Here is a 20614-nt window from a genome sequence, read left to right as displayed (position 1 = left end):
ACTTTGAAAACATAACACCATTTATCACTGCCTCTCCAAAGAAAATGACAAAAATGCTAATTGATTTCATAATTTGCATATTTGATTTTTCTTAAAGATGAGATAAAGTAGGCTTAAAAAAAAAAGCGGTAGAGCTTCAAAAATATTTACTGTGACAAGCAGCACATCAGGAGGCAAGTCACTGGTGTTGCAGTGGGAGCCAGCAAGCAAAGCATCCCACTCCTGCGCAGTGGGTGCCTGTGCCTTGCCACTGGTGACAGCAACCCTTACTTAGGGTTAGGGCACGTTTCACGCTTTGGGTGACCCAAGCAGTCACAGAGACTTCTGTACATGTCCACATTGGTTTGTGAGGCTACACCACCGCTCCAGCTGTGTGGCTTCAGAAGAAAATGAGAATTGCCTGGAAAGACAGGAGACAGGCTGTCCTCAGCCTTGTCCTCGCACGCTTGTGCACGCAACAGATGGGCGCCTGGAGTCCTGGTCTTCCGTACAGAGGCTGCAGGCATTCGCAGACAAGCCACCAGTGAAAGCCACGTGCTGAGTGCCCGTGGCCAGCACCAGGAGGATGGGCCACTGTGGCTCAGCCCCGGGCCACTCTGCCCCTTGGGGCCTCGGGGTACGTGGGACAGACCCCTCCCGGGCTGTGGGCACACCCCGCCACACTGAACCCGGGGGGGAAAGGCAGTCATGCAAACTGCTAATGAATTTACCTTCATTGCAAGTGGTCTCTCACAAAGGCCCAGGGAAAGGAGAAGTAAGAGGAAAGAAAATCAGTTATCTGCTTGAGGACACTTCTCTTTTTTTAAAGCAGCCTTAGGAGAGTGCTTGTTTGGCTGTGAGCAAGTGAGGATGTTAAAAAAAAAAAAAAAACAAAAACAAAACAAAACAAAAAAACCCCAAAACTCAGTCCTTTTCTCTTGCTGCCTTCCCAGCCCAAAAAATAAAAAAGATTCACACTAACATGAAAAGACAAGAGGAAAAACTGCTTGCTAAGTAGATATACTGCCCCAAAGCTTACTGGGTTCTACACAGAGTGCTCTGTACAAGTGTCTACACTTCACGCAGTGTGTTCAGCCAAGAATGCTTCACTCTGATTCATACGCTTTGGTTCAGTGCCCAAATATTGCTATTTAATAATGTTATTAATTACTGTGTTGTCTAATTTTTGCTGTGCAGGAACTTCTTATAATTGGCTTATTCCTTCAAAATGCTTAATCCTCTAACTATAATAGCATGCATGTCAGTACACACGCATACACGTGTGTATGTGCCCCTCTGAGTTTTCTTAATTTCTTATATACCTAGGCTGTAAAACCCAACATATTTACCCATTAAGGAAAAACAGTTGCCTTTCTTTTTGCTTTCCCCTGAAGATACAACTTCCAGAGAACACTTGTTTCCTTCAAAATAACCAGATAACTTCCTGACCATGCTTCCAGACATTATCAAGCCTCCCATACTGTCATTTTATGACTCTTTTTTAATTTAAATATGTGCACAGGTGCTTATATGAAGGAGAGGTGGGAGAAATTTGCCTGCTGGACTAGTCTTTTCTTAATATTTGTCAAGACATTATTCACCTCTACCATCTGGTCTCCCCTATAACAAGAAAGCATCTTTGACATTATTATAGGAGGGAGAGAAGGGACAATTGAATATTAAAACTATATCCCAAGGAAGATCTTTAGGAAACATGACAGGGAAAGATAGTGGGGTACTGTGTTCTACATTCAGATCTAGCACTAAATTACTTTGTTCTCCTTAATTCAAACACTAACTTTCTGTGCCTGTTTCTCTGTGCTATCTTTGTAGTCTGCTTCATCTTTACGATTTTTTACAAAGGATATGTCTTACCAAAAAAAAAAAAAAAAAATAACAAAAATAAAAAAGCAAGTGTCAAACCCCCTACCAGATCCATCCTGATACTAGTTTAATGCCCCAACAAGTATAACAATATAATGAAAGGAATAACTGGGGAGTTTCCTCAGCCTGCAGGAGAGATAGAGCTGGGCAAAAAGTGAGGGAAAAATAGTCTGACAATTACAGAAAAAAATTGTGTTTCATTAACAGCTCTTGAGCACAAATATTCTTGTGGATACCTGGAGGAAAACCAACAGTAACCACCAACTTGCCATCAATGACATCGAGGGCAAGAAGAAACTTGTTCCTTAAATATGATTTGTCTATCAAAAAACAGAAGCGTTAACCACTTAAGGTCTAACTCCACCTAGAAACAGAGCAGGTAGTAGGTGTTCTGTCAATCATCGACTGCAGGGCTTTGGGGAATTCCTCTTCCACCATTAGTTGCACTGGGACATCTCAACACCTGAACCCTCTGCATGAAGTATTATCTAATCTGTTCTTTAAAACCTCTGCTGCAGGTGAGCCCAGTATCCCCACAGTACCTTTTTCCAGTTCCATTTTTCACCATGTGGTGAAAAAGTTCCCTTCTTATCCACCCTAAATCTCACTTCCTTCTTCCCACTTAACTTACCTACAGCAGACACTGGAAAATTCTTCTGACAAGCTCCCAAGAACTTGAAGATCATTATTCTGTTGCACCCTTTGCCCTTCAATTCTTTATTTTTCTACTCCAAACTAAGTTTTTTTAGCTTTCCCTCTTTTGCACTGTTTTCTAAACATTTCATCCTTTTTGTTGATTGTCTACAGTTTACCTATATCTCCAAAAGCTCATGCCAAAAAAATGAGATGAGGTACTACAACAGAAGTCAAACCCAGTGCTGTATGAGGAAGAAAATATCACCTGCCCAGTCTTGTCTGAGAAACTACCGCACACTGCAGAATAAACGTGTCCTTCTGCTATGGCAGCGCTTCATTGACTTAAAAGTTTGTGATCCACAATAATTCTCAAGATCTTTTCTGCCACACCGCTACCCAGACGGGTATTCTTTATTCCGTATCTGTACATTTGATTTCTCCCTCTTAAGTGCAGCGGTTTGCATTTGTTTTGACTGAATTTCATTTTGCTGATACCCCAAGCTTGCCGTTCAATTTTTCTAGATCATTTTGAATTCTGATAATGCCTTCCAAAGTACACGCAACCCCTCCTAGCTCAGCGTTGCCTACAGATTTTGTAAGCATATTCCCCATTCCATTGCCTAAGTTATTAATGAAACTATTGAATAAAAGTAGGTCCAGGGCAGATCCCTGCAGGACCGCACTTGAAATGCCCTCCCAGTATGACAAAGAGCCACAATAACTATTCTTTGAGAGCTACGTGTCCAATCAAAGTATCTTGAATTTCAAACTTTACAAAAAGCTGATTTGGAGTATTTGATATGCAAAGAAGCTGGAGGCCAAAGGATAATTCAGTGAATAATTTAAAGCCTAAGAGTAGGCTTGAGGAAAATCATCATCTGTTGGTGAATCATTTGCCAACAGAAAGAGGAAGGAGAAGTCACTGAACGTGTTAGCTGGTACATTTGCCCGGCGGTGCTGCAAAAGGCCCCCATGCAGGCACTGCATTCTTCTGATCAAACGCGTGCACGCATCCCTCACTGGTACCGCAATGAAAAGAACAAATGGCAAAGCAGCCACAGTAAATATCTTCTGCAGACCATACGGGAGAGGAGAGCACTTTCCCAAAAGGCACTTCGAGTCATGAACCCCATCATCAAGTTCCTCCCACCCCTATTATCAGACTAGAGCTCCTCTTCAGGCCATCATGTGGCCATCCTGTGATGGATACTTGGATGTTAAGGGCATTATTTGGCAGGACATCCATATGAGATTTCCCAAATACACTGAAATTATGCAAAAACTAATCCTCACAGTCTTAAGGGGTAAATCTGACTTCAGCACATTGCTACCAACCCCTACTTCTGTAAGTGGAAGCAGAACCAGGCACCTTGAGATGGTACACTAGTTTGTTATTTTCAACTGGGAGAGAGAACAAGTTCAGCAAGAAGATCTCTGCCATGCAGGAATGATCAAGCCACTTACCAAGTGCATAAACAAAACTGAATTTGGTTGCCTTAGAACAGAAATAAATTAGTTATTGAATTTATGGCTGGACATCCAGATTGACTGTTCCTGCTGCTACAGGGATGGTCCTGCAAATGGGAACTTTAATGGGTGGCTCAGCTACTTTGACCTCTCGTGTCATGGTGGCAGAAGCACCAGTGTGCAACTCCAGGACTGTAACACAAGCAAAATCAACTAAAGGCAACAGCTACCATTACTAGAACTGTACTGGTGATACCAGCAAAGTGCTACCCAAAGCAATGAACTGTTTTGTTCGGAGCCAAAGCTAGCCTCATGCCTTAGCCACCCTGCTTTTTTGAAAGCAACGCTCTCATTTTACATCTTGGAGCTAGATTTAGTTGGCACACTTGCTGATGCGCATCAGGAGCGAGAGGGGCCCGTGGGTTACACTATGTTTGCACTCTCGTCACACAGGATTAGAACTGGGCTCCTGATCTCAAAGACTGTCACAAATCTGGACTTGAAACACAATGAATTAATAAATAAGTGAATAGGTGTCAGTTTTATGAAGCACACTATCTGCATAAATTTCATCCAGTGCAGCCACTTGTCATTTTCAGCATCCCTTGAGACCCCAATGGCTGATAACTCTTGCACATCGTTTTGCAACCCATTATACAGATGAAGTTTTATGATAAAACCTTCCTCCTCGCCAACTCCTGTTTTACAGATAAAATCTGAGTGGAGTCTGAAGAGATCCCATCCCCCACGGCAAAGATAAGGTTACAGAGGGTAGGTCTTAGTAAGGATTTTGCAAGCTGCATGAATTATTAAAGTTCTTTATGATATAATGACAGACATATCAGGTTATTTGTTTATTCTGTGTATAATTCATGACCCTCCTGGGAGCTAGACAGAAGTAGGATAGCTTGTTGCATCTTCTTGTTCATTCCAGTAAATCCTCATCACCAGATGGAAGGCTGAGCCATCCCAGAAGACAAAACAGTCACATCTTGCAGGATCTGCACTTTTGGTTGGAGATGGGAGAGCTTTTTCCACAGCCTGGAAAAATAGTGAAGCTGTCACTTGAGTACATCAGGCTAGATGGTTAGAAGATGACAGTCTGGGTAGTGTTTCTATATTGTGCCACCAGAACACTGTTATCTAAAGCATACACAAACAGCTTTGTGATTAGATGCTATGAGTTGCCCCGTGCTCCTGTATCATTGCTGAACAATAGCAGGACTATCCAACCTGATGCAGGCTCCCACCAGACTTTAGGATGGCTCACAACCACCACCTCCTGGCTATGCAAATAGTAAGATACTGGACAAAGCAAAACAGTTCCCCTTGCTTGGGTCCTCTGTGTAAAGAGTCTGGTCAAAATACGGGGCAAAGCATGATAAAGGAGTGCTGTGTGCTGATAGCTAGAGTTTTGAATACATACATTGTAGTTACCTCTCATTTCTCCAGTGTGCTGTTTAAAGGGTGAGGGAGAGACGTGAGGCCATACTGGCAACCAGAAAATAACAGACTGGCCAGAGCCCCCGACGAGAAAGAGCTTCCCAACGTGCTCTTGTTCATGCAAGATACTTCCCACCCAATGATGCTCCTGCTGCCAGGAAGAGTCATGCTACTACGAAGGGTTGCAACAAAACACAAATGTGGCCAAGCTGAAAATGGCACGCTGGGTAACTCTTAGTAACTACGGGTCACTGGAGGACTGCTTTGAGCATCCACCCTTCCAGTTGCAGAGTTCAGCTGATCAGAAACAGACTGGGCACACAATGATTAATCTGTTCACTAAAACACAAGCCATACTAAGGAGTCTGGTAGAAGATTACTGATAGTCAGACCTCTGCTGAATTTGTGCCTAAGACTTCTCTCCTTACCAAGAAAAGATATCATTCACCTCTGCCACAAAGACGTCCTGCTACAAGAGCTATTTAAGGTCATGCATTCCCATTATTCTTCAGTCTCTCACCATGTTAATCTAAGTCTCCTGGAGTTTTTGGAGCAGCCTCTCACAGCAACATATACAACATTCCCCAGGGGTTTTCTGGGTGCCACTGTCACTAGATATCTATCTAGTTAAATCCCCCATCTTAAACAACCCATCTCCCCATCATTCCCCTACCTGAGAGATTCCTGGCTCCTACGAGAGCATTATAATCATCGTTATTATAAAGCACTTAGCGATGCTCACTTATTGCATCTCTCACCAGCCAAATACCCAGAACCCTGTTATTTCATATGCAGTCGCCTTCCTTTGCAGAAGCTCTTCATTGTATTAGTCCCTTTCAGCAATGAAAGAAAAAAGGGGTGGGGGTGGAGAACATTAAAAAAATAAATAATAATTTACTGCATTTTATGTCATTACCTCACTACTTTGTGATACACATCTAAAAGCTGTCTGCAACACCTCTTCCATTGTAAGGTGGCATCTAGACATGCTCTGAGGCAGGGACAGGGGAAGCATGGAGCCCGGTTTGGTTTTGTTCCAGTGCTGCCACATCACTCAGTGCGCCTCAGCAACAGGGATGAAGCTGTCAGCTCTCACAGGTCACCCTGCTCTTTCCTTCTCCCCATCCAGCTAGGACAAACACTGCTTCCTCCACAGGGAAAAAGCATATGCATACAACATTTCCTTTGAAAAGGATACAAGCCCATTGAAATGAAGGTGACTGAACCACACTGGAAATACTCAGAAGGTGCTACAGGGTTTGCTATAGCTGCTCAGGACGTTGGTCCATCAGGCTCAGTTCCCCCATCTCCAGCTGCAGCCAGCTTTTCACATCAGAAAGGATGTGCCCCCTGTCCTGGAAGACCCCGTGGAAGGAGGATGCTGTGTTGGAGCACCTTTAAGAACAAGGACGCTGTGCCAAGCACCTTGGGAGATCCCCCTGCTGCAAGAAAACACCACTCTGCAACAAGCTGTCTTCTCCTCCAAAAGGGAGAGGTCACTAGGAAGCTCTGCTGGAGCCTAAGCACAGATGTGTCCCTTTTCTCGCCAGATGCCTCAAGCTAATAAGCCAGCAATGCACCCACAACCTCGCTCCACAATTTTCAGAGTTACCATCCACATTCCCTCACCATTTCAATATCATAATTAAAGCACAGATAGTGCAATGGACCATCAAACATAATGTTGAAGGCACTGATGAACATTAAACTGTCGAATCCTCCTAATATGTCTGATAAAGATATTTTCCATTTTTTCCAGGAGGGGAGAATGGAGCTACGAAGGTGAAGCAGTAGTCTCAAATCCAGACAGACTTTTGGGAGCAGAGTCAGAACTACAACTCAACCTTCTGATGCTAAACTTGATGTTTCCCCTTGGAAGAAAGCACTCGAACACCAAAGTAGAAAACTCACACACCTGTGGATAACCCCGAGTATATCTCCTCCCAGCCCTCACACACAGTACACTCATGTGTAACTGAAATCTAAGATTACAAGATAATTCTCTCTTCTACTTTTCTAAATGAGTATTGACATTAAAACCAAAAACATCTGATATCCAAAACCCCTACGAATATAATGCCTCAGACTCTTTTCTGTAAGAGAGAAAAATCCCAGTCTCTAATGTGGTCCCCTCAATGGGGCCCGTGACATCACCAGCCCTTTTCTATTTAGAATAATGACTTCTTCCACACGCCAAGAGATTTGAAATTACCTGTGAAATATATTTCCCTAGGCACAGGCTCAAGAAGCATGTAAATTACCCAGCTTAATGGCCTCTAGAATTTCTCTCCGAGACACACACAGGGAGTGGGAAACGTTCAGATGATATCTCGGGTACTGTCCGAGGGATGGTTGGGAGCTACTGCCCGACAGTTCACCTGACACTGGTCCCACTAGTGAGCACTTGACACAAGGAGGCAATGAGCACAAGAGAACCAATTCTAAATGAGTGCATCATCAGAACAAAAAATGCAATTTTAAAGAGAGCATTTCTTGGGAAAGGTGCCTGACTGTAATTTACACAGCATGAGCAGCCAACACAGGGCTTACGCAGTGGAGGGCACCCATTTCGCTGGCAAAAGCCCAGTGCTGAGTGCAGTAAGCGCTCGGCAGCAAGCCCTCTTGCCTTCCACCTAACTGTACAGAGAACAGCACTGCTCAAGCTCTGATGTCCAGGCAGCTGCTAGAGAATAGTGTCCTTCAGAAAAGCTTTTCATCCACAAGGACAGTTCCCACCTTCCCAGCACCAAAGAAATGGACAGATACTGTCCCTGGAGTCCAAATGCTCCTGGCCACACTTCTCGCAGTTGAATCTGATGTCTTGTTAGTACGTAGCAGAAGAAACATTTATCCCAAAATGAAGAGCATGGATTCTTTATTCAGAGAAAGAGAGGAGGAATTACATGACAGGTTGCAATTCTTGCTCCACTGCTGACATACTGGAGTCTCTGAAGCCTTCATTTCATCAGCAAAATGAGCAATAGGGAAGTGCAAGTGCTATTACAAAGCATGTGTAAAAAAACATTATCAGGAGTGGAAGATAGAGAACAGGACAAGAAGCTCATACAGCAACGGGGAGAGATGGGGATGTGGAACAAAGGGTACCATGAAAGAATTACTCGTCTCCCCAGGGAACAAGCCTAAGGCACACAAGCTTTGCTCCTGATGCTAGCCAAGACTGACAGGTTGGTCATCTCTTAACATGTAGTGGATAGAAAGTAGGCCAGAAAATCAGTCAAGGATAAGAGAACACCTGGAAGATAGGCCTGGCCATGGAAAAATGGGCCGAATTCCTCAGTGTAAATTGCCTCAAAGCAAAGGTGTAAGACAAGGTCTGTGCTGAGACTCTTCCAAAGTGAGAATCTCCCCTCATTCTCAGCCACAAGCATCTTGCTAACCCACATACTGCCAGGAGCTCTGGTATCACAGCAAGATTAACACAGGAGCAATTTTAACAACAATTCCCAAGCTAATTTCCTCACTCAAAAACATGCCTCTGAGTCTGTCCAGACTCCTCACAGCTATCTGTGCTCAAGACTAACTATATATCACTACCAGTAATGCAAGCACTCTACTATTCAGAAACTATTAGAAGATAAATACCAAACCTGAACATCATAGCAGTAGAAAAAAAATGAGAAGGAATGACATTGTAACAAATATTGTAGCCAAGCCAAATGAGGAAGCAAGGTTGGTTTCATGTGGAAATTTATACCAAAAAATATTATATACTTGGAATAGTTCTCACTTTGGTCGTGGGATCTAGGTTTCTGTGCAATGAACTTCACAAACTTCAGAACATTTCAACAAACTGCAGTTCACCCAGTACTGCCAGTTGGCTGCTCTGGTGCAGGATGAAACAGCACTCACCATCAATTCCTCTCAGCCCCTGAAGCACGAGGCTTTGCACAGGAATCCTTCATCCAACAAGGGACATACATTTTTAAGTAGAAAAGCTGCAGGTATATGCATTACCTGTGGCCCCAACATAGGCGTCTGGTAATACAACAGCTGGAGCATCTCACCCACAGCCCATAGCGGGTCCCTTTTTAGCTCACCACCACCACACTGCAATCACTTTGATATTCCTCTGTAAGGACAGGTACCATTTCCTAAGCCTTTCATTTCTGCAGCTGCTTGGTTTTCTCTGGAAGAAACTTCACATACAAGAATCCTCATGCTATCTTGTGGGATCTCATAATAACTGAAATGGCACAAATGCAGCAATAAGTAGATTTAACTAGGAATGAAAGTCAAGCACTACCCAAGCTACCATGAAAACACCACATGTTTTTTATGGCGAGTGGCAAACCTACTCTTCCACCAGCCAGCTGTGACTTCAGAGACCGGGACGGGTCTGGCAGCCACTTCCCAATGAGAAGGCGGCCATGCGCTCAGTTGCCTAAGAGTCACCAAATCAGTGACATTTATTAAGTGGCCCTTATAAAATAAAAAGGCTGCTTTCAGCACACATGATCACATTCATAAACGGCACAAACCAGCACTGCTTTCAGTGCAAGGTTCCACTTGGAGTGGTGTCAAGAGAAGAAAGGCAGGAAAAGAAGATTCCCACACACCAGCGTTGCCACAGGCAATGCTCCGCGCAGAGCACGAGCCTTGGGATCCAGCCTCACCTCCAGCGCGGCAACGCTGTGCCAGCTCGAGCGAACAGGGCTGCAGCCAGGCAGTCAGGACAGGGCTGTACGAGGGCAGAAGGGTCCGAGTTAGCTCAGCAGCCCCAACAGTGATGTGAGAGCTCATGCCAAGATGCGACTGTCGGAGCCCTCTCGTAGCTGGCTGCTCCATCCTCACATCTGGGCAGGGGGCAGAGGGAAGGTATGAGGGTATGAGGTTCACCTGTGGAAGGAGCCACTTCTCATGAAAAAGAGCCCCAAGCCCTAGCAGGCAGTAGGAGTGAGACAGAGCTGGTTAGATTTTTCTCTAAAGTGAAGACCAGATCAAAACAAATAAACATAGCGAGGAGCAAGTGACACAGAAGGGTTCAATTTAGCCTTAAGATGATGGGTAAAAAGGCGGTATTGATGTCAGAAGTGCCAACACAACATTTTTGTTGCCAGGTCAAACAGGCGGGCAGGTGCTAAATGGGGTTATTTAGAAACTGGGACCGAAGCATGAGCAGATAGTAGATGTGTTAGACTCATTTATTTTCTCCATCTCGCAATAAAAGTCACATCAGAAGCAACCACAACCACCACCATACTTAAAAGCCAAAGGCCTGAAAGTTATCCCTAGCATAATCCCACAGCATCGTTACATCAGGGATGAATTTGTCCCAGTATCTGGATTTTTTTTTTTACGCTTCTCAGCTTTTAAACCTAACATAGCTGTAGCAGAGTACAGCATGCAAGACTGACAACAGCAAATTCTTCTGCGTCGTAACAAACCCAATGTCAGGAGGAATGGCTCAATCATGAGCAGTCCCACAGCATGCAGCCAAGGAGGGGCATGGAAGCATCCCTGCCCCTGCACAGAGAGGGTCCCTTTTGAGCTGATGCTCTTTTGCTCTGTGCTCTTGGAAGTGCTGTCATTCTGTGGGAAGCAAAATAACATCATCACCTCGGTCACTGATCAACAATTATTAAGACTTCCCAGCAAACAAAACCTGAATAAATAAAAACTAAGGGCTATGTGAAGAGAAAAATATTGATTTTTTTTTTTTTTTTTTTTTTTTTTTTCATACTCACATAATCTACCCTCCTTCCCAGAGCAGGCAGGGGAGGAGGGGAAAGCGGAGTGCCCATAAAGCTGTGACGCATGCCTAGCTCACTGTCCTTAAACCCTTTTCAGCTTGCAGGTCTTGAATAATTAAATGCTGTTTCTTCCATCGTTTTTTCCCCTGGTATGCATGACACACTGCTGCAGAAGGTTTACTTTTACCTGGGCAGTGGGCATCTCTCCCCCTGCAGAGGTCCTGGAAGCACAGCAGCCCACAAAATACATTCCCCCCCATCACTGAACCCAAGAATATGACACTACAGTGAATGCTTAGTAGAGACCTCTAATTCATAAGACTACCGCAAACATGAGGAAATGGTACTTTGGCTCCTCCTGGGTCTACTGAGTTTGTTATGGAGCAATAAAAAGATGTTCAGCCACACACAGCCCAGAATCTGACTCAATCTTCAACACCTGATAAAGTTGAATATTAGGCGCTTCGCTTGGCTTAAGTCTGTCTCTACTTTGGTGTCCATGTTACAGCTGCCAAAAATGTGACTGTGAAACGCACCATACGTTAGAAATGCAAACAAGGCACTGCATTCATGACCCTCCCTGTGTCATACGATAGAGAAAGTGCTCATTGGCCAAAATAAAGAGATATTATTATGTGAAGTTTAATAGATATGAGAATTGAAATACAAGAATATCTCTGATTCAACAGAAATTAAATCAGTGAGAGCTTTATACATTTTTGAAGCATAAGGGGTTTATACAAGGTTGGCTCTGAAATACACTTTGAAATATGCCCCTTGTTTTGTTTTCTTTTTAGAAGAATTAATGTGAACTCAGACTTTAGGTACAGGATTCTGCTGGACTGAAAAATATTAAGTGCCTACTGGAAAAGAGCCTGACAGACTGGCAGCTTGTGACAAGAGAAAAGTTTCAGGACTCAGCTCTGTTATGAGTTGAAAGGCACTGGTATTTATAAGGAGAATCATATCCTCATTTGTCACTTCAGTGGAAATGGATACAACCCTCTTTCCAGATTCTTTCCACCAATTTAACAGTTTAAGGGGTAACTTTGTTTGTGCTTGGAAGGCCAAGAGGCTCAGAAGCCTGAAAGCGTGGGGAAGGCTCTATTTATCAACAAATCGAGTACACTACATCATGAACCTCTACTGCTCCTGCCGCGTCACTGATTTCCAGCTCTGCAATGGTGTTCCATCAGGGACCGAGGCAAGCCGGCACGCTGCCGCCGGGACTCGGCCTCTCACTGCCCTCGCCCTCCCTCGGGTAACACTGACCTAACGCGTCCACCGGCCACACACCCCCCAGCTCATCCTGGGGCTGCTCCGCCGCCACCTGCTCCGCACACTCGCGAGCCTTCCAGTCCCCGAAGGCCACACAGAAAAGCCTGGCCAGCTCTGGCTTGGCCCTTCATTTAGCGGAACCCAAATAAGAAAACCTCACCGAAATGAGTACGTATGCTTTAAATAAGCTACCTCTGAAGATAACTATCCTACAGATGGGAAGCTGCTGGTATTTTGGTCACGATATTTTCACCCTTCTCTGTCCTTGTGTCTGTACTCCACATTCTTTGCCGCCCCCCCCAAGCATAAGTTGCTTTCTAACACTACACAGATTTTTGCTCCAATGCACAGCATGATCTAACTAATTCGCACTTCATTGCTCTGCACACCTCATCATTTGCACATGAAAACAGCGGTATCTCTCTATCCCTCCACTCACTGCCTATTTCTTCCTCCTCCTCCTCCATCCCCCACCTCCTGTACCTTCTCAGCAGAACTCTACTAGGGAAGCTGCAGTGAAGAGGCTCACATTACCAGGACTCCAGTGCTTTTACAAAATTTACTAGCATGCTGTGAAGCCTCATAAATAATTCAGGATAGACAACCTTTGTCAGGTAAATGAACGTGCCTTGTGTAATCCATCACTTCGGGTTTTCTATCACGGCGATACACATACTCACTGTAGGTACAACCCATATTGATTCACGAATTCCCCAAGTGTCAGCATGGGACAGAGTAGCAGAACAGTTTTAGCACCAGCAGAACCCAAGGAAATCCAAAGTCTGCCCAAGTCTTCAGTGGATTCTTACCAGATACCCACTGATGCAAAAGTAGCTCCAGCCTAGTCCGTGGAAAGAGCAGCTCCATTCCCACCCTTCGTGGACACTGAAAAAAGGATCATGGTCAGGGAAGGGCAGAAGACTTACTCTTATTAAAGATCTCCTCTTCATTACAAGGACTTCAGGGATTTTTGACATAATCAGTGCTAAAAATCACGTGGCATCCTGTACTTCCTGGGTTTAACTCCACGCACTTCAGTGGTGCTACTGCACAAAGGCACTTGGCTCATTAGAGATATTCAAACTCAACTTCTGTTTTGGCAACTGCGCCCAAGGCTTTATTATCATCAGAGCTATTGCACTAAATGGTTTATATCCCTATTTAGCACCCAATCTGATTGCTATCAGCAATTACCTCTTCTGGAGTTCTCAGCCTGTACTAGAAGCAAGAGGAGGAGGCCAGGCCCTGGTTCTCCAGCCAGGCAGCCTCGGGAGAAGGTGTGCTGTACCAGCTCCTGCACTGGCCCCACCAGGCTGAGAAGCTGCTTCCAAGGAGGCAGCATGGGACCTTAATCACAGGCAAGAATAACGATCTTGTGCAGAGTTAATGAATAGATAGAGAGACCACAGACCGTGCAACCTCTGTCTGGCCTGACTGCCGTTCAGATCCTCACGTCTCTTGCCCTGCAGCCCTTGACTCATCACAAGCTGATCTGGCTAAATTGTGGCTAAATATCTTGATCACTCACGTATCAGTCAATGTGACAAACACTTTGTTTTACAGAAGAAGAATTAATCCTTTGGTCTGGGTAAACACCTTGTACTCCTTATGATATTTATGACCTATTTGGCTGAGACAGAATCAGAAGGGTCGTAGGACGACTGTCAAAGTTACGAAGAAAATCCATGTGCATTCTCTGAAAGATCAAATTTTTCAGCCTGAAGAAAACCATGCCAATAGCTTGTTGATACAAACCAAGTCTCCGGTAACAACAGTTTGTACAACCCCATTCCCTATGCAACCCAGGAATATAAACTTGAGGATGAAGGCTAGATTACAGGAACAGCACTAAAACAACAAAGTATTACCAACACCCCAGAGAGGAAAAAATAATTTTGCTAACAAAACACATTTTGCTTTCAAGAGGCTCCTGGAAAAGTAAATATCAAAACATTCAGATACTGTCCTTTCTTGCCGAATATTTCACTCAAGTATTTTGCTCAGTAATGACTTTTTCTTTTATTTCATCCCACTTGAGTATTTCATTGGCTGAAAAAAGCATTGTCTAAATTGTATGGTTTGTGCACATGTACAATGTTACAGAGTGCAGATGCCCCAGCACTTAAGCCCTCAAGAGCCTTTCTGATGGCTTTTGAAGCCAAACACCAGGAAGCTCATTCAAAGTTAAATTTTCAGATTTCCATTTAGACCCTATGCAACCACCTTCAGCTTTTAAGGGCTGTTGCACACATGCATACAACACATGGAAAGCTTCTTTACAACACAGCTTCTGAACTATGCCTGTCAAACGCCAAGCACGAGCCCATTTCTACCCTCAGGTCTACGTGCAGGAGCCTTACCTCAGTGGAAACCTACACAATCTCCAAAGAGAACCTAAATTTTCCAGTGTATACAGCTGAAAAACTCAAGCTCCTGAAACCACAATCTTGAAGGGGGTCACTTCAAGCAGAGTACAGTGCTAAGGTGTCACAAGGACGGGCAAGAAAGCAATAATGCCCTGCTCTGTGATGCCTGCCCCTTCCCCATGCAATACCTGAGCAGGAAGCATTCAGGTACAGTAACAGGAATGGAGAAAAAAAAAAAATAAAATGCCAAAGAAATATTGCAAATGGCATTAAAAAAAAACCCAAAAAACAAAAACCAACCAACCAAAAAAACCCCAACGAACATTTGATCCTCTCCCTGGGGCTGTTCTTTTACCTCTGGGCAGTTCAGGGTGCCTCTGCGCACCCCCAAAGCAGATTCTGCCGCCGATGCACAGCCCACGCAGGGCTGTTGCAGGGACTCTGGGTGTTTGTGCAAGTTCTCACGGAGGCTGCTCAGCCCTCGCAGGGATGGAGCCACGTTATCTGTCAGTCACTCATTGGGGTAGATTGCCCTCCCAGGGAGCTGTCTCTCTGCTCAGCCGAGTGTAGAAGAAGACAAGCAGGGCCATCTCCCCACTTCTTCACTGCTCCTTTCCAGACAAGTTCCCTTCCGAAGCATCAAAACCGTAATTGGAAGAGATTTTCTTACTGCACAGCAGGTGGGAAGTAGAACAAGAGAAGGAGCTTCCTCTACACGGTATCCCGCAAACCCTAAAACATCCAGTCCTAATAGAGTTATTTATTTCAGGCCCTGCTAGCCCAGATGTGCCATCACTACCAGCATCATTAACCTCATTTGGGGTGAAATGACACAAGTACAGATCAAAACCTGCTAAAAGGAAGCAATTAATTTGGCAGAGCCAGCCTCAAGCCCACCTTCCAGTGGCGATGGGCACCTCTTAGGCCATGCTGCTCTCCGCGGGAGCACTCACTGCTCGCTATCTGACAGGAACTCTGGTAACACCTCCAGCTTGCTGCCCAAAACTACTCCCGGCGTGTGACAAGTGCTGAATCTCATGCCGGAGAGGCAGGACCAGACCCCAGTCCCCAGGCAGGCGCCTTCCCCTGCAGACATCCCCTTCTCCTCCGGCTGGCTGGCCAGAGATGTCCTGCAGAGCCGCGACGAAGCCAAGCCTCACCAGCGGACGTGCAGCAATTCTGCACACACCTGCTTCCCCACAAGAAGCAAACGGCTCGCCACCCTCTAGCAGATGGCAATTCTCTTTCAAGTCCAAGTGACAATAAGCCTTTCCGCAACGTGAGGAGGGGGGTTGTTCTGCTCCCAGGCAGCGGCACTGGCAGCCACATTGTCCGGCACGCACACGCACAAAATCCCCGCGAACGGGAGGCGACAGCAATACAGGTGCAGGACTCCCCAGACTGGCCAGGCTTTCAATCATCTAATACCAATTGTCTCAGAAATTCAAGTGGACGTTGTTACCGTGCTGCCCCAGGAGTCCCTCTGTGTACTATTTAGAAGAAAAATTAACTGTAACCAACAGCCTTTCTTTCCACAGCCATTAATCCCGTTGACCACACAGATGCACGTTCTCGTACAAGGAGCCTTGTCAGTCAGTGGACATCACCTAACACGCCCGCCCCAATGGGTTTGTTTCAATCTGGGATTTTGCTTTTTAAATCTCAATGAGAAATGTCCCCTTTGGACAACTGGCTGAGCCGAGCCTTCCTTAGCTCAGCATAAGATGATTAAAACCATGCTACCCGGGAAGAGAGAGATAATGTGGAACACCAGCGATTTATCAGGGACGGAACCAAGAATCAACACACAGAACCACTGGTGATAATTAATACAATTGTAATAAAAAAGAAAAAAAAAAATTGAATCATTATTTTCTTCTTCTCCCCTCCTTAGGCAAAATATCCTAATCATTCAGTCTGTTGCCTGTCAAAATGAAACAGTTCTAGGGCTGCTTAAAAAAACAGCCTCATTTTTGAGAGTCCTGTAGTGAAAGATGACTTAAGTGATTTACAGAGAAAACCTCCAAAGACAAACAAGGTTTCTAATCAATGCTCTGAATCATTCGCAAGGGTGCATTGTCCAGAGTACTAGAAAATTGGCTCGTAATGGGAAGAATTTAGCCACCCATCTCATCAGTTCAACTCAGCCCCTGACCAACAAACCTTCCAAAAAGATTTAAGATATATCCAGTGTCTTTAAAAACAAGAAGGGTGCAAACAAGTAATTGCTCAGGGGGGAACAGTCAATTAAGGAGCATTGTTCAAGCCTTGGTGCCAGCTACCATTGCACTCTCTACTCCCATTAAATATTTCCTACCTGAGAAACAACCACGGCAGCCCTATGGCAGAGCTCGCAAGGCATTTCAGCCCACATGTTACAGCATTAACCTACTGCCCAGCAATTGCGCATCATCATCAAATATCCATTCGTGACTCTTCTCTTCTCTGGGTTCACAAAACGGGTCATAAGGGGAATAAAACGACTGAGAAGATACCAGGTCAATCTGAGGTCCTGTGTCCCTTCTCTGGATGCAGCCAGACAGCATTCCTTCCCACCAGAGGCACGCACAGAATTAGTGGCCTTTTCAGGACCATTCCTTCATATTTGTGAGAAATTGTCAATCCTTGCCAGTGCGTTCAGCTTTTACTCATCTTCCCTCTCTCAGTACAGGATCAGGCCCACTCTGATAAGAGAGCACAGAGCTAACGAAATCTATCCTAGTAAACCCCACCAAATTCTCTGGAATAAAACTGCTTTGGCTTAAAAAGCTGGCACAATTTGTTAGAACATTATAGATAATAATCAGTCTGGGTGAGGGAAGGCCAATGCGTTATTTACAAATTATATGCCTCCCTTAAGTAGGACTCTCCTGCTATGGGAACCCTCTTACAAAACTTTCTGCAGTTCGAAAGAAAACACATCTCTGACTTGTAAACTGGTACCCAGAATAAATTTATTCTATAATATGATTATGCGTTCTGAACTGAGGAGGAGAAAGCAACAACATACAACCCCTGAAAAGCTGCCGAAATACCAAAAACATCCCACAAACTTCATCTGTGCTTCACCACATACATAACACCCTTTACTTCCATAGGGATCTCTTGGAAGTGAAGGTTATTCATGCGAGAGCAAGGCTGGATCAGGCCATACGGCTGTGGTACTTGGGCGAGAACCGGCACGTTCCCTTTCCTCGCCTCCCCCTGTAGGTAGACATTTCTCAGGGTCTTATTCTGAAGAATTTCTGTATTTACGTGACACCAAGAAAAGGGAACCCAGCAGCTCCCAAAGGTTAAAGATATTTAGAAATATGGACACACGGCCCAAAAGAATTCAGAACTAATCTGTTTGAATGGGAGATATTTCTGAATAAACAAGGAGTGCAAACAGCCATGCCTTCGGTGAAGCCAGATATTAACACTGTAAGCTACAGCTCTCCCAAATAAACAACACTGTTTCTTCTGCCGATAAGCCTTCTTTTCAGAAGGCCTGACTACATGCCTGTAAAAATGTACTTTGAAATCAAAGGCATTAATCTAAAAGGCTTTCAAAAATACTTCCTATGACATATATATATAAACCGTATTTCTGCTCTTAAGAAAATCAAAATTGACAAGAAAATTGTGACATAAAGCAGTGCACATCCACTGGGGCAGCACAAACTTAAGGGCAACACTGCTATTATTAACTCTATGTCATTGAAATCTTTCCCCCACCTTCAGAAACGCAGACTGTAAGGACACGGTGTCAGCCTTTACTTTGAATCGTCTGGATTTTTTTCTCAGTTTTGTGTCAACAAACCTGAGCATTTCATAACGGAGATGACAGCCTCTTAAAATATATCTCGGCAAGATTTCGCATGGATGTGTGGAGGGGGACAGGGCTTCAGGGTTATCACGGTAGGCAAGAGAGCCAAATGTGTTAGCAAATATCCCCAAACATTAACTTCCAAAACGCTCGCTTTCTTCCCAAAAAAAAATCTATTTATATCCTTCCCGCAGCGACTCTCCAGTCCCCCACCCCCTCACCCAAATGAGCTGCTTTCCGACTTTCTCTTTCAATAGATTACAGCCCATTTCTGCCGGTCCAGAGGGAGGGAGAGGAAGAACCGCCAGCTCGGACAGCCTGTGGAACTATCCATCTATTATTAGTTTATGCTCCAACTCCGGTGGGTACGGCCGGTTGTGGGTACCATATTGTGTGCTTGAAACGGGGAGGAAAATACAAAAAAACGTAAAAATAAAAAAAAAATTAAAATAAATTAAAAAAAAAAATTAAATTAAAGAGTCCTTTTTCGTCTTTCCCCCTCTCGCCACATTAACCCCTCAGCAGCCGCCCTGCACACCGGCACCCGCCGGGGAAGTTTGTGCTTTCCAGCAACTTTGGGTCCGCTCCTCGCCCCGCCGCTCCGGCGGGGAGCGGGCGGAGACCCCCGCGCCCGCCCGCCCCCAGCGCAGCGCGGCCCCGGGCACCGGCAGCCCCGGGCACCGGCAGCCCCGGGCACCGGCAGCCCCGGGCACCGGCGCTCCCGCAGGCCCCGGGGCGGCCCCGCGATGCGCCACCGCGCCGGGCCGAGCCGCGGGGCGGGGCGGGGGGGGGGTCCCGGCCGGGGCGGCGGCACTTACGTGTGCTGCTGGGGGAAGCTGTAGCCGTGGGCGGCGGGGGCGGCGAGGAGCAGCAGCAGGGCCAGGTGGCCGCAGAGGGCCGGGGCGACGGGCGCCGCGCTGCCGGTCGGAGCCGCCATCGCCATGTTTCCATTAACGGCGCGGCGGGGAAGGGGCAGAGGCGGCCCCCGCGGGGGCGGCTCCCCCCGCCGCCACTCGTGCGACGAGCGCGGCAGTCCTCGGCAGGGGGAGGCGGGGGGGGGGCAAGGGGAGGGGGGGGGGGAAACAGGGAGGGGGGTGGAAGGGAAAAAGGGGAAGGGGGGGGTGAGGGAGGGGGGTGGGCAGCGCCGCGCCGGCTGCGGGCACCGACCGGCGGCCGCTCGCCCGCTGCCTCTCCGCGGCGGCCGGCACTGAGCGCCCGCGAACCGCTACTTTCCCTCAAATAGGCGGGCAGGCAGGCGGCCCGGCCCGGCCCTGCCTCCTCCCCGCCCGCCCGCCTCCCTCCCCCCGGCCCCCCGCACCGCCCCGGCCCCCGCCGCCGCCGCGCATGCGCCCCGCTCCAAGCCCCCCAGCCCGCCAGCACCCCCCCCCCAAACCGATACACCACCCCACCCCCCCCCCCAAACCGACACCAACCCCCCCAGCCCGGGGTCTGACCCCGCCGGGGTGGGGGGGAGGCAAACGCAGGCGCCTCCCCGGGTACCGCCGCGGCGGCGGGTCCCCCCCTGCCCTGCCCGCCCGGCGAGGGGCCTCGTGGGCTCCTTCCCCACTCCCACGCGGGTGCTGCCCCCCGCGGGTCTGGCACTGCCCTCCGTGCCGGGCACCGCGGGGCCACCTCCCGGGGACGCGGCAGCGGATGGGAATCTCCAGCTATGTTAAATAATAATAACAGCAGCTATGATTTTTTAACACATATCTGTATTTTTAAGCACGCTGTGGCTTTGGGGAGCGTTCGCGAGGGCGCCAAGAGGGCAGGCTAAAAATTCAGAATGACAGAATTGACAGACACGGCCCCAAATCGCCAGCGTTTCTGAGCCAGACTTTTGAAGGCCTGGATTTTGCAACACTGTCTTCTGGGCAGCTACAGTGTCATTTCACCTTCTGTAAACCCCCAGCCAAGCTGCTCGGCGTCCCTGAGGCTGGCCGCCACAGCCGGCGAGGGCAGAGGCAGGAATGCCACCCGCACGCTCTCCGATTCCCTCCCCAGATAGCCTCAACCTGGACAATCACGGGCCAGGTAACCCC

At 46.7% G+C, this 20614-nt stretch overlaps 1 protein-coding gene across 2 annotated transcripts in view; it reads right to left on the bottom strand.

The window, feature by feature from the left end:
* CACNA2D2 (calcium voltage-gated channel auxiliary subunit alpha2delta 2) overlaps positions 1–19836 on the bottom strand; it is a 222560-nt gene extending 202724 nt beyond the window's left edge. The window contains exon 1 of one of the 2 annotated variants that reach the window (XM_042799591.1): positions 19391–19836. In XM_042799591.1, coding sequence (XP_042655525.1) covers positions 19391–19515 — 125 coding nt within the window. In that variant the 5' untranslated portion in view covers positions 19516–19836. The remainder of the gene's footprint in view (positions 1–19390) is intronic. The other variant, XM_042799593.1, reaches the window with a different exon arrangement.
* Between the last annotated feature and the right edge of the window lie 778 nt (positions 19837–20614).

This window comes from Tyto alba, unplaced genomic scaffold (genome assembly GCF_018691265.1).
Source record: "Tyto alba isolate M040663 unplaced genomic scaffold, T.alba_DEE_v4.0 Super-Scaffold_3, whole genome shotgun sequence".
Taxonomy (NCBI): domain Eukaryota; kingdom Metazoa; phylum Chordata; class Aves; order Strigiformes; family Tytonidae; genus Tyto; species Tyto alba.
The sequence above is the reverse complement of the archived record's forward strand: the minus strand, read 5'-3'. Positions and strand labels throughout refer to the sequence as shown.